General features: G+C 43.2%; 1 protein-coding gene across 2 annotated transcripts in view; it reads left to right on the plus strand.

Annotated features, from left to right (window-relative positions):
- Positions 1 to 14,336, plus strand: part of LOC142187953 (IQ motif and SEC7 domain-containing protein 2-like) — a 28,940-nt gene extending 14,604 nt beyond the window's left edge. Inside the window, exons 5-14 of one of the 2 annotated variants that reach the window (XM_075261744.1) lie at positions 780 to 941; positions 2,235 to 2,357; positions 2,446 to 2,612; positions 3,952 to 4,091; positions 4,178 to 4,303; positions 4,392 to 4,491; positions 4,727 to 4,888; positions 4,993 to 5,166; positions 7,279 to 7,328; positions 7,553 to 14,336. In XM_075261744.1, the coding sequence (XP_075117845.1) occupies positions 780 to 941; positions 2,235 to 2,357; positions 2,446 to 2,612; positions 3,952 to 4,091; positions 4,178 to 4,303; positions 4,392 to 4,491; positions 4,727 to 4,888; positions 4,993 to 5,166; positions 7,279 to 7,328; positions 7,553 to 8,479 (2,131 nt within the window). In that variant the 3' untranslated portion in view covers positions 8,480 to 14,336. The remainder of the gene's footprint in view (positions 1 to 779; positions 942 to 2,234; positions 2,358 to 2,445; positions 2,613 to 3,951; positions 4,092 to 4,177; positions 4,304 to 4,391; positions 4,492 to 4,726; positions 4,889 to 4,992; positions 5,167 to 7,278; positions 7,329 to 7,552) is intronic. The other variant, XM_075261746.1, reaches the window with a different exon arrangement.
- Positions 14,337 to 14,369: the final 33 nt, after the last annotated feature.

The raw sequence follows: 14,369 nt of genomic DNA on the forward strand, positions 1-14,369 counted from the left end.
TATCAATAGACCCCAGTATCAGGTAAGGGTCTGACACCACTCCGACCCATCATTTACATCACTTGAAGCTGCAATACCATGCACCGCTGCCACTAGGCTGTATCTGTGCATGTAAGCAATAGAGTGCTTGACCAAACCCTGAGACCCCTCCAAACAGTTGATTGTGGGGGTGTCAAGAGTCGGATCCCTACTTTTTCTACTCATAAAGCATGGATTGAAAAGTGACTCCTAGATTCCCAACTCTTGGGCTCTTAGGCTTCGTTCGCATAGTTGGAGTCCATCAGAAATCCCAGACCAAAAAGTTCTGCCGTTTGTCTCACAGTGTTTGTTAGAAAATAAGACATTCAGTGGACCCCATTTACATTCCGTGGGTCCCTGTGGATCCATTGTTGTCCATTAAGTGGACAGTTTAATTTTTTCTGGTCCTGTGTCTTTCCTGTGACCAATGCAGATGTAAATGCGTCCTGACCCCAGTGCAAACTCTAACACCGAGCCCCTGCCATGCGACACTTATGATGCTGTGGTGTTCTCATGTGGTAGAGGGGCCTTTGGGCCCCCAGGTGTCAGTGTCACTGCTACCTCAGCACCTGGTATAACCCGACACCCCTGAGTCCAATAGATAATTTCACTTGATATCCAGTACAACAAAAAAAAATAATTTCTCAAGGTCCTGATTTATCCAGCCCTGATCGAAGAGAATGTTTTTCCATGTATTTTATTAATGTTTAATTGTTTTTTTTATAATAAATCTTGTTTTACCTTTTTTTTTTTCTCAATAGAAAGCCAGAAAAAGGGATCCAGTACTTGATTGAGAGGGGCTTCCTGTCTGATACCCCTGTGGGGGTCGCACATTTCATCCTCGAGAGGAAAGGCCTGAGTCGACAGATGATCGGAGAGTTCCTTGGAAACCGCCAGAAGCAGTTCAATCGGGATGTTTTAGAGTAAGGCACCATATCATCTGGACATGCGTACACGGGGGGGTTGTAGACGAAGCCGGACATGCCGTCTGTGTGGGAACACCAAGTGCCGCTATGCAATGGCTTGCCATCCTGTGTGCATGTGGGGACAGTTATTGCCAGGGAGAAGGGTCTTTCCACTTTGCTAGAGCAGGAAGTTCTGAGCGGAGCTTCTTGGCTGTGAGCGGAGGGGTGTCCTGGAATGAGAATGCTTGACATCTTGTGTGAGCGGATAAGGATGTGCTGGAGGGCTGCCATTTTGTGAGAGAGCAGTTTGCGTCTTACTAATGAGGGCGGCCATCTTATCTGTGAAGGATCATAATGCTGTCCAAGGAAAGGATTATAAAACACATCGTGATGGGGGGTACAATAAGTAACCATGGGACCCCTTTAAGTGAGCCAACAAACATGCATGTATTGAGGTAACCTGTACACAGGTAACTTACTCGTCTTAAAATGTATAGGGGGCGTTTTCAGGGAGTTCTCATGCAGTGGTTTTCATTCCCTGAATAACATAATAGCAACTCAGCTGGGTAAAAAGCAAATCTATTTCTGACCGCTTTACCCTGCAGAGCTGCTGTTTGCTAAATGCAGCCCGCTTGGTAACCTTAGTCATTTATAGCTGCCAGTAAGTAAAGGCTTGGGTTAGCAGCTCTGGCAGAGGTCCTATTTATAGCTGCAAATAGCTGGTGCTTGCGATTATCTGCGTACAGCGCCGCACTATACGTTGGTGGTATGGAAGCAAAGGAATATTAATATAATGTGAAATGGCAACTATAGATGGAGCAGAGCTGATTGTTATTTAACAGCATGGAGCTTCATTGTTTGTGAATTATTAGAACGGCTTTGAGACAGTCAAATAAGCCTTACAGATCTAGCAGTACTGAGCTTGGCATTTGATGATTTGTCAATGTTAGGCTCCATTCACATCACATGTTTTTATTTCTGTTTAACAAATGCAAAAAACGGCCAACCATTTACATAGAGCGCTCATGATCACCACAACCTCTTTAAACGGCTCATTTGTGGTGGTCTTGTGTATCTGACCCCTCCCTATCACCTATATAAATGCCCTATCCTAAGCATAGGTCATCGTTATATAAGTCCCAGGAAAATCCCTCTGACTGCACTCCTTATGCAGTACTGCATGTAAACCCGCTAAGTATATAACTGAACTCTGCTACATTGGTGTGAACAACCCCATAGCATGAAATGAGACCAAAAAATATAATGTAAGTAATATGTGAGTGGTCTCTAATGGATCTCTTGTATTTCTAGCTGTGTGGTGGATGAAATGGATTTCTCCAACATGGATCTGGATGACGCGTTAAGGAAGTTTCAGGCGCACATACGTGTTCAAGGGGAGGCTCAAAAGGTGGAAAGGCTCATTGAAGCGTTCAGGTGACTATCACGCTGTGATCGCCTTTATATTCTGTAGTTATAAAACGACTTCCACATTTACATATTTCTCTCTCTTAATGGTTTCCAGCCAGCGTTACTGTGTATGTAATCCCGCATTGGTTCGCCAATTTCGGAACCCGGACACCATATTTATACTGGCGTTTGCCATCATCCTCCTAAACACAGACATGTACAGTCCGAGCGTGAAAGCTGAGCGTAAGATGAAATTGGATGACTTTATCAAGAATCTGCGTGGTAAGTAACGAACCATGGCGGGTGAGAGCAGCCATTACACAGCGGGGTTTCACGTAACAACCGATCACGTTTACTGTAAAGGTGTATCCCATCTTAACACGTTATACCCTATCCATAGGGTAGTGAATATTTTGCTGGGAGTCCGAGCTGTCAGATTTGGACATATCTGCAAACGGGGAATTCTGTCCCCCCATTGTAAATGGGCTTGCACAGGCACTGTACATTCATTTCAATGGGATGTCAGACATGGCCAAAGTACAGCACTTGGCTTTTTTTGGGTGCTGTATAGGACGACTCCAGTATTATAAGTGACGCGTTAGGTCGGAGCACTGTTGCAACTTCTGCATTGGACTCCGGGAGCTTTAGGTTACACTTATGAATTACTGGTGTTCCTACCTCTCCTTATCTTACCTGGAAACTTTCACTCATGCGCTCAGTGTAGAAACATGTTACATATTCTAGCACTTCCTCATATTTTAATTACATTAATGTAAAACCTGTTGACCAAAGTTGAACAGAAATTCTGAAAATGCAAACATTCAGCGTCCATGATGTTGACCACTTCTAAACAGCATTCTTCTCAGTCCTACTCCTCGCACGTCATTCTGACTATCACTAAACGTAAACACGATGAGTGCACCTATGATGAATTTAGGTCACTCTGAGGAATGTCACATTCTATTTTAAAGTGACCTCAAGGGCCATTGACTGAAGTATTTTGGTGTATGACTGTTCTGAAAGAGGACATGTCCGCTCCTGACTAATCTGTTTTAGTAAATACATGTATTACCCCATTCAATAACATGTCTTTAGTGAGATGGAAATGAATGTTATCTGTCTACCCCAGATGTAGATGTACTGCACCTCTTGTGCCAGTGATGCACCACTTTCTTTTTTCTGTGCCTCAGTTGCCACTTTTTACAAGCTGGTCAGGGGATCAAGTCATGGCAAGGATGTCTTGGTCCATATAATTTACTGTGACTCACTCAGAAAAGTGGTCACATCTGACAACTATGCCAATCCATGCCTGGTTTAGATTTCCATTCTGGTTTACTGGACATCCCACGGTGCAACAGAATTATTAATAGGCCGAAGCCTCCTAGAAATTCTGGAGCATCACATACTATCAGGTATACATTACATTTGAGCACAAAGTGACAGTCTTAATAAATTTGTTATAGTGTATAGTATAACTTTGAGCAATGAGCAGTTTCCCTGTTGCAAATACAGTATGACTATATTGCCATCCCCTTGGCATTAGGGTGTGCTCCAGCATTGCCTGAGGAAGCCTACAGGGCCAGACAAGTCTCTTATTCCACACCATATGTCTTTGTTCTAGGGGTGGATAATGGAGAGGACATTCCTCGGGACTTACTAGTGGGAATATATCAGAGGATCCAAGGTCGAGAGCTGAGAACAAATGATGATCATGTATCTCAGGTGCAGGCCGTGGAGAGGATGATTGTTGGAAAGAAGCCGGTAAGGAACCCAAAGTCCTCTGCGCCTATTTACCTAATTGTACGGTTTCCCTGAATATTATAGCTTTCCTACTTTAACCCCTGCAGGTACTTTCTCTTCCACATCGGCGTCTTGTTTGCTGCTGTCAACTCTATGAGGTCCCAGATCCAAACCGTCCACAGAGGATGGGTCTGCACCAGAGGGAGGTCTTCCTCTTCAATGATCTTCTGGTGGTATGTACCAAGCTTGTCTGGTCATTGAGGGTGTGGGCATATAATGGCATCATAGGCCAATAAATTTTCTACTTCGTACTCTCTCTAGGTAACAAAGATCTTCCAGAAGAAGAAAATTTTAGTTACCTACAGCTTCCGGCAGTCCTTTCCACTGGTGGATATGCAGATGCAGCTCTTCCAGAATTCCTGTGAGTGATCATAGATCTTGGTATACACAAGTTATCAGATTCTCTCCCTATATAAGTGCGGATTAGTCTAACAGTAGGAAGTCAAAAGCCTGGCTTATTATCCTGCTAACGTGTCAGCAGAAAACGAGATGCTGTCCATTGGTACATTAGATATCAGCCCCTTGCACACTTTATTTCAGATGGGCATTATGGCTACTATATAATGTAGTAACTTTCCATGTATCCCTCTAAACAGATTACCAGAATGGCATCAAATTACTCTCTGCTGTCCCTGGTGGTGAGAGGAAAGTACTGATCATCTTCAATGCGCCAAGCCTTCAGGACCGGTTGAGGTTCACTAGCGACCTACGGGAGTCAATAGCAGAAGTCCAAGAGATGGAAAAATATAGAGTGGAATGTAAGTGTCTCTCTATAACCGGACTATTATAGTGCTCCAGCAAAACCTATTTCACATTACAATACTCATTTTGTTTTATCTTTTAACCCTTTTATTTCCATCAGCTGAGCTAGAGAAACAGAAGGGGGTGATGCGCCCCAACACCTCCCCTGGGCCTGGGATGAAGGAGGCAGTGAATGGGACCCTGGGCCGGCCAAGTCTGGATGACACATACGCACTAGGTGAAGGACTGAAGAGAAGTGCTCTTAGCAGCTCCCTAAGAGATCTCTCTGATGTTGGTAAGTATCAACGGTCATCATCCATGCCATTACTCATATACATGCCCATCAATGAACAGACAGGTGGGTGTACCATCTGCAGGTATATGAGGTGACAAATAGTGCAAAGTGAGAGTAACGCAGATTCTCTCTGACTCGTCCTTTCCTGAGCAATGTGTAATGGTCAGACTAGTTCATGAACTCGAGATAGCCCCGTGAGGTTAAAGTGCCCAATAACCACACATGCATCACCACAAATTGCTGTGGGGTAGGTTAAGAATGGTGATCCGCATCTCGCCACAACCTGTACGGGCACCCTAGGGTCCTTTTAATTACATCCATCATGTTGTACATTAAATATACATATCCTCTGGTCGTCACTTGCCTTATTACCATGAGTACAAAGATGACATTATTCCATTTGCTGTCAGCATATTTGATACAATCTGTTGGTTAAGCGGGCGATCTGCCAACATTATAATGAGCCAGACCCTAGCCTCTCGAATTGCCAAAGTTAACAGGCACAGAGCCAGGTGATGAATATTCCCAGGAAGAAACTTAAATCGCACATTGACCCTTGTGGTTTAATCTGCTTATATTTCACTGGGTTCTGATCAGGGACAACATCTATATGAAGGGTATATGTTCTCTCTGTGGCTGTTTCCTACCATACTTCACAAGGTATACTGATGGGGTTAATTGACTTCCCTGTGGAGTCCTATAGACCCTATGCAAGAGATAAATATGAGACAGTCTCTGTGCTTCACTAGGGGACAGTGTTGGGGTTAGGGCTAACACATCTCGCCAGGTTTCCTCATCCGTTAATTGACTTCCCAGTAAATTGGCCACAGTTTGTTTGAGACTGACTGTGAGCCCATCTGGGGATGGGGAATATTTAGGCTGGGGTCACACATTGCAGACTCGGTGCTGCTGAACTTTTCCAAATGACTGCCCTAAAAGCGGTGTCACTGTTTATCACCAACCAGGTAAACTTTGGCGTAGCTGCGTAGCCCGCGGTCATTGTCAATGAAACTGCCTCTCCCTTGTTTATATAGAGCAGCGGTCATACAGACATGCTGACGCTCTGTTTTTCTTTATGGGACAGCTGGAAATTGTAGTGAACTTCTTAACAGCAATCCCATAGAGCTGAAATAAGCAGCAGTATACCTGTGTGACTGCTGATCATTGAGACAGGGATACAAGGGCCCCCCATTTTTATGATCGGGAGCTTCCTAGCGGTCAGCTCTCTGGTCCTTTATACCCTATAAGCTTCATTTACACAAGTAAGGTATAATAACAGCTATAGTCCTCAGGTGCGTCACTATAAAAAGGTGCAGTGGTAGCAGACACTCCTGGTCCCAGGTGCCCCTATAGCATGCGAGCACCCATCTGTAATACATTACATAGAATAAGTCACTGCCAAGTAAGTAATGCAGTACAGACCCAGGAAAACCACATCTTGTATGATTAGATTTTTCCTGCTAGTCCTTGTAGCTGTGGGATAAAAAAAAAAAAATTTGCAAGCTATGCAGAACTAAAGCTCGCATTTCATTTCCAGCCCTGGCGACATTAATCTTTCCTTGAAAGAGCCTTATAGTAGTCGGGGTTGCACATGGCTGACAGTGCTGATACTGTGATTCTGTATGTGATAAATAATCCACTCGCTCCCTATTGTAATGCTGGAATTCCCTGCTGGTGGACTGCACATTGATTTCTATGTGGAATGGTGACTTGCTGCCACCTTGTGGTGAAATGATTGTATGACCGCTTCTGTCCTAGGCACAGAAGGTGCAGGTTGTGTGGGCAGGCCTGTAACTTGCTGCAAGGGAACTCACAGTACCCAACAGATTGCAACCTCTCAGGATGTAAAGCAGTCGTGTATATCCAGGCGGCACACACAATGCCCTTTTATTCTCTGCATATTCTATTTGCTCATGGTTTTCTACATTTGTCTATTTCCACCTGTGTTCACTCCTATACGCATGCCTCTGCCCTCTTATTTCTATGGTATACAGTTGGTCCCTTGTTTTTCCTTTGGTCCTTCCTTCTCTCTTACCCATTTATCCATTATGTTCCCACGTATCTTCTTCCTCCTGCTCCTTAATGCTTGCTTATTACTAACTTGATGCTTAGGTAAGAGAGGGAGGCGTAACAGCGCGGGATCTCTGGACAGCACCATTGAAGTAAGTCCTGAGATTTAGGTGCATGTGATATTACTGTGTGTATCCATGTAACCCCTTGCTAGCTGCTTCCGAGTGTTGTGGGGATAATGTGGTAGCGGTCTGTCCTTTCCTATTTTCATGTTGTATTTAGTAGTTCCTTTATGTATATTGGGGGAGGGGGGTGCATGCAGGTGAAGCAGTAAGTACAGCTGTAGTCATACTTATGTCTTTCTTTTTCTTCTCAGGGATCTATCATTAGCAGCCCTCGCCCCCATCAGAGGCTTCCTGCTCCTCCACCACCTCCTCCTGAGGAGTACAAGGCTCCAAGACCAGTCTCCAATTCTTCCTCTTTCCTGGGTTCTTTATTTGGAAGCAAGAGAGGGAAGGGTCCCTTCCAGAACCTGCCCCCGACCTCGTTGCCACCTCACCCTCACACCCCGCCAGGAATTGATGGACAGTCGAAAATTCAGGCTCTGCATGCTCAATACTGCCACAATCAAGGGGTGCTTGCTCAACCCCCACCACCATATCACTCCCAGCCGCCATCTTCTGCACCACCACAAACGCCACACCAGCCTCCCCCTCAACCTTCTCATCGTTACCATGTGCCACCATCATCAGCTCAGTTTACATTGCAACGCCCTGGTCAACAGAAGAGACCAGCTGTAGGTGCCCCACCCATGACACCCAGTTCTCCACACCCACAGTACACCCTGCATGGCCGACATGCTTCAAACCAGCCACAGTCTCCGTTACCCATGTATGGATCTGTGCCCCAACATCCCATGACACACACATATCCTCAGCACATGCACCCGTCTCAGCACTCCATGCAAAAGCAACCACCTAAGCACTTTGTATTTACCCACCACCCTTCTCAAATGCCTCCGCAACCGCAACGCCCGCAGCCATCCCAATATACTTCCGCCCAGTATACCCAGCAGCACAACCAGTCTCCGTGCTCACCTATATCTCCCATTCCACCACATCCATCTTATCCACCTCTCCCTCCTCCATCCCCTCATACACCTCACACTCCCCTCACACCACACTCCCCTCTTCCACCGACATCCCCACTGCCCCAGCATGCACCCCATCATCCTATGGGAACTAATACATCCCAGGGTAACCCTAAACAAAAACCAGTAAACAGAATCAGCACGGTGGTGTAGAAAACACTGACTGTACAGAAGGTGCAGGACCAGAGGCAAAGGAATAGCATGCACATGGGGATATGGATGAAGGCTTCTGGCTGTTCTACCCGGGCTCCATCAGCACTAGGACAGAGCCACGGCCAGTGATGTATTTAATCACTGGGACTATGTTTCTGATATATGAAGAAGAGACTATGTATGTCCTAATATATGCACCACCCTTGCATTCCCTTCCCTGCTCTGAAGTCCTCTTTTGTTGGGTGTTGCAATGTTCCAGACTTTCCCTTCTTAAAGGGCCTGCTGGTTGATGAAAGATATTCACGCAGAGCCATGTGTTTGATCTTTAGCGAATGGATGTGTTCTGATATTTTGTTAGCAGATTCATGCACCTTAATGATACAGGTGTATCTGGTGAGGGCGTGCTTGTGTATTAGAAGGTAGTGAGACAAATGGGTCCAAGCTGACCCTGCTGCTAGTGTTATAGGGGCCTGTGAATGAGAGCGCGGTGGACGGCTGATATTGCACAAGGGGCATGCATGGGCACAAGATCCTTCACTCCAGTGACTGCGACTATAGGAGGTCTGCTACCTGTGCCATCCATGCAGGGGGCCTTGTATTTTGTGTCCTGGTTGAACCCTTATTATACACTCCCTATATATGTGCAGTCCAGGGTATATACCACTAAATGACGCAGGGAATGGACCCCATAAACAGCATTAACAAAAAGTGTATATAGCAAAAAAAAAAACCTAATGTTCTGGGCATGTTCTGTGCCATTTTATTTCTGCACAATCATTGAGCAGTTATTGCTTTCTTAAGAAAACTATATACAGAGTTCTATGTATAGAGATAAAAGATGTCTATATTAATATATATAAATATATATAGTGTAAAATCCTTTGTACGAGGTAGATTGTCTGCTCCACTTGTAACAATCTGAGATCTTCTACGTCAGGCAGATGTTTGAGCTTGAATAGAAGGTGCAGATGCCCAAAAGCGGACGCACTTGATCATGTTATCCCAGCAGCCGACAGGTAAACCAGCTTCACTTCAAGAGGACCCAACACATATACTCATTGGAGGCAGATTTTTCATGTTTCTCTTTGGGTTTTAGAAATCTAATTACCTATAAGAGTTACATTAATAACCTATCCTAAGGATAGATCAGCAATATCCGATTAGCATGAGACATGTGACAACCCATCACTTGTTTTCAGCAGCTGATAAACAGAGAAAGGAGCAGGAAGCAGACAGCTCTGTCCTCTGTGTAGTGGTCAGACTCGCTATTGCAGATCATCTCCCATTCATAAGCTGCAGTAACTCAATTCTGCCACTACACAGAGAATAGCACAGTCTGCTTCCTGCTCCATTCTCTGTATCAGCTTCAGAGGATAGCTAGTATAGGGGGGTTCTGGGTATCAGACCCCCACAGATCTGATATTAGTGACCGAACTTTAGGATAGGTCATCAATATTTTTCACCTGGAAAACCCATTTAAATTGATAACATGGGTCGTCCATACTTTATTTTATCTCCAACTTTTAAAGAAGAATTCAGACAGGAGATTTTTCTTTGAATCCTCCTGCATATAAACCTATGTCTGTATGGAAGCTTCTGATGAATATTTCTAATATTTGCAGTCACTGCCAGCACGCAGAGATCATTATGTACTTACAACAGTAAGGGTATGTTCACATGATGGAATTTGGATAGAATTTGAGGCAGTCGCCTGTCTTGGATTCTTGAATTTCCAGATCTGGAAAGGCGCAATCTGCCTCCGAATCATCTGCAGGTTCCTCTGTGTGAACTGCCCCATTCAGAGAGGTTTCAGTAGCATTGCCTAGGGAGCCCTCCGCAACCACAGGCCATCTGAAGCGGATTTGGTCTAAGGAGGAGAGACTTCCACATGGTTTCTGAGAGAACCGGACTGGATGCCAACTTTTAGTATGTAGAAATCATGGCATATGTTCTGCCCCCTAGGACCACCCAAGCTTATCAAGCCGAATTCAGGACAGTTGGGAACTAAATTAAACTTGTGGGTGATTTGGCCAAACTTGTAACTGGAAATACCCTTTAATTCAGTCCTTAAGAGAAGATCTCTGGGACTATGGCTACCCTAAAGAGGGACTAAAATAATGATGGTCTATTAGGTCAATATTAAATTGGCAAGGGTCTGACACCCAGGACCCCCACAAATCAGCTGATCACAAGGGTGCTTAGGTTCGGGGCTAAGAAGCAATACCAGGCACAGCCGGTAGACCATGTACTGAACAGTTCTTGGTAAATCGTGAAGTCTGTTCAAACAGCTGATCATGGGGTGCTGGGCGCCGGACCCCAGCAATTTGGTAGGTATTTTAGTCCCAGATACCCCTTTAAAATTGGGGTACACCTGATAGAGTGTGAAGATATAGGAGTAGATGTATGACTTAGTAGCTGTGGTCCGCAAGATCTACTCTAGTATAGTACACAGTATGGTCAGGTTATGTGCTTGTTTCAAATAACTTTATTGCTATCCTATATTAATGGCCAGAGAGGCCCTTTAAGAGAACCATATTTATCCTGTCCACTCTGTCACAGAATGTCTGCCTCCTTTAAGGGTATATATAGGGAAATCTTGAAATCTTCCATTCATTATAAAATAAGCAGGGTATACTTATCAAAGACGCATTCTTCATCGCCGGTCTATATGCGTGGCATGTATAGCTTTGCACTGAGTCTCTGAAAAAGGAATGCAGAATGGATTCCTGCAAATACATAAGTAATTGTGATCAGGAGATTCTCTGTAAGGGATCACTGACTCGTATTAGACCTCTTAAAGGGATCGCCAAAAGCAATGCAACAACCTGCACCTTGTACTGTTTTGTTTTTTAGTGGAAACCTCATCATGTTTATTCTGCCAAAATTTTTATTTAATTGTAAATATTAAAAAAAACTATAATTTTTTCCATAGGGGTACATCAAGAGTAAGATGCATTAAGGCAGCCGTTTTAGGCAGCAAAATAAAGGAGACTTCATAAAATGCAGCAGTTTCAAGGAACTCTCTAGAGAAAGTGCTTGAATTGAGCTCTTTGGCCCCAAGATCACGTGTGGGCCAAGGCTGCAAGCACAGCTGTATCATGTTACATACGGACAGGAATTTATCAAGGGAAGAGAGATGTGGAGCAGTTACCCATAGCAACCAATCAGATTCCACTGTCCGGATTTGCCAGAATAGTCCCTAAATTTGGCATCTGTTCCATGGATAATGACAACCCTCCCAACAGTGGGCGGTAATGTCCCTATATTGAGAGATTTTAGGCCTTGTTTGTTTTGTTTTTTATAGTCCCTGTGGAGAGTGACATCATAATTCCACTAGTTGCTATAGGAAACTAATCCACAATCCCCTCTCAATCAACTTTATTTATAATATTCAGGAAAACCCCTTTATAAAAATCAAGATTTTACATATCGGTCTTAAGCAGTGCCAGCCTCAGAATAATAGGGATCTCCCTATCTATTAGGCAAAATATTGATTTCAGTCGTACAAATGAGCCTTTTGTAACATATTCAGATAATAATTTTATATAATGGAATCTTGCAAAGTTAATTTCTGCCACCTCTACAAGTCTTTCCTTAGTTGGGTTTCTTGCTTTATGGGGTGCCCTTTATATAACACTGATCGCATTGTGCCTTGATTTCCTTCAGCTGCCCTCCTCTATATAAAAGATGTATACTTATGAAGATGGATCCTCAGGGGCGGGGCAAAGCAATTTGTTGAATTGTTTATAAAAAGAAGAATGCTGTAATATGATACACTTAAGTTCCTGATGTTCTAATATTGGAGAACTATAGTTGCTCTATGTGTTGCCTTACGGGCCCTCCACGATTTTCCAGTATGGCATGGGGGTTTTTCACAAAAAAAAGAAAGAAAAAAGTATAGAGGTGGTCATTTGTACAGTATAGGCCCCTAGTTGACCAGCCCATGCGGATGGGTCTTTAAGACTTAAAGGTTTGCAGAATTTATCCAATCCTGCTTATACAAAGGGGAAATCTTTTGCGGACATACCGTAGTTGAAAATGTTACAAAACGCAATTTTCTTTATTAATTTTGAAATGACCAATTCTCTGTTTTCAGTCACTCCATTAACCACACGATGCTGTTGAGAAGCCATGTTGTACAGCAGAAATAGTGACATTTCTGTGACCTAGTGAATGCACTTTAAATGAGGTGATGATGATATCATCAGATATTCCCAGTATAGTTAGTGGTTAGGGAATTTCAGTGTGCTGTGACTTTGTGACACTCCTTTACGAATTTACATGTTAGGTGTAAAAGAATCTTAGTAGTCTGTAAGAAGCCTCTGCATATTGTAAGGGGCATGTGTAGGAGAAGGGAAATCTCTCTCAAAATCATCCCCTTATGTTCCTTATGGCTTCTGTAGTGCTCAATTTTATCTTATGATGTCTCATGTAAGACAATTTAAAGGGGATCTACTAGACACCCCCTCAGTTTTGAACTGTAACTTATCAGAGAGCCCTGCAGCAAGTGTCCAGTTTCCCTACAGCGCTACTAGAGGAGAAATGAAGTATTACACTGTTGTCAATTAATTTATGAGCTATGTATGTGATACATGAACATGTTGGGTCATGTGTGAGTGATAGACACTTTATGTATCCACTCTCTATTCTTAGTATAACATGAGGATCCTTAAAGCTACATTGAGGGAATCTTTATATACAGGCCAAGGAACTTTTATATACTTGGAGAGGTAAGTCTTCAGTGCCCATGGGCAATTGACATGGCTAGTCTAATGTGATGCCCCTCTCCATGGGTCGTATAGCAACCACGAGTCCTCTCTCCATGTAAAAAAAAAAACCAAAAAAAAAAAAACACTCCTCTTTCCCCTTATGTATAATCTTGTTTTTGGCACTTATAACTAAAATAGCGAGCGAATATTCCTGTCATTACATACCGCGACAACATTGGTAGATATTCTCCTAAATAATGCACAGAACGCCCATCATGTAGTCATTATAGCACATTGACATCAGACAGTACAGTTATACATTTTTCTAAATATCACTGTAATTCTCAGGGTGTCCTGTAGGTGGTGCCTTTTTTCTGTACCAGAATCCCTCTACAGAGATTCTACCATTATTACAAAGATGAATTCAGAAAAAAAAAAAACAAATCTAAAAGAAAATTTAGTTTCAGGCTTCACAGATTTGGGTTCGAATACTCTCGAATAGTAGTCTCCGAAACCTCAAGGACCCAAAGAAGCTTTTTTTTTTTCTTATTTCTTATTTTTGCTTGAATGTTTTCGGCATGGGTGTGTGAGATGCTTTACATTGAAGATAGGTGACATAGGGTCACATTCATTCAAGGTGACTTGCTTTTCTGTTCCCAGACTGGGACCAGTACACGCCATATTATTATTATTATTATTTTTTTAATTTTTTTTAATTTTTTTTTTTTAATTCCTCTTAATGGCTTCTGTTCCCCTCTGTATGCTCATAGCATGCTTGTGGTGTGCTGCTTGCAAGCACAACACTGCTGTACAGTCCTGGATGTGTGTATAGACAATATATGATAAATATTTCCTATGGAATGGTTATCCAGCCTGTGCCGCGTGGGGTGGGAGGGAGGTTTATGGGGCAGTAATGGGCCATTTTTCTCTGTGGGACAGGTATCTTGTCCTTATTATAAGTTGGTTATTATCATTTTAGATCTGTTTTTACGCCCAGTTATGGGACTGATTTATTTTTGTGTCTGGGCGTGAATGGGGGAGGGGGTGGAACATAAAAATCCTATGAAGTATATATATGAAATCCAGATGTATATATCGTGTATATTTAATGCTTCAGAAATGGAAAAAAAGTCTGTTACTGGTGTGTACTTCACTGTGTCCTTCATTATTTCATTTGGTGT

This window comes from Leptodactylus fuscus, unplaced genomic scaffold, assembly GCF_031893055.1.
Source record: "Leptodactylus fuscus isolate aLepFus1 unplaced genomic scaffold, aLepFus1.hap2 HAP2_SCAFFOLD_346, whole genome shotgun sequence".
Classification (NCBI taxonomy): Eukaryota; Metazoa; Chordata; class Amphibia; order Anura; family Leptodactylidae; genus Leptodactylus; species Leptodactylus fuscus.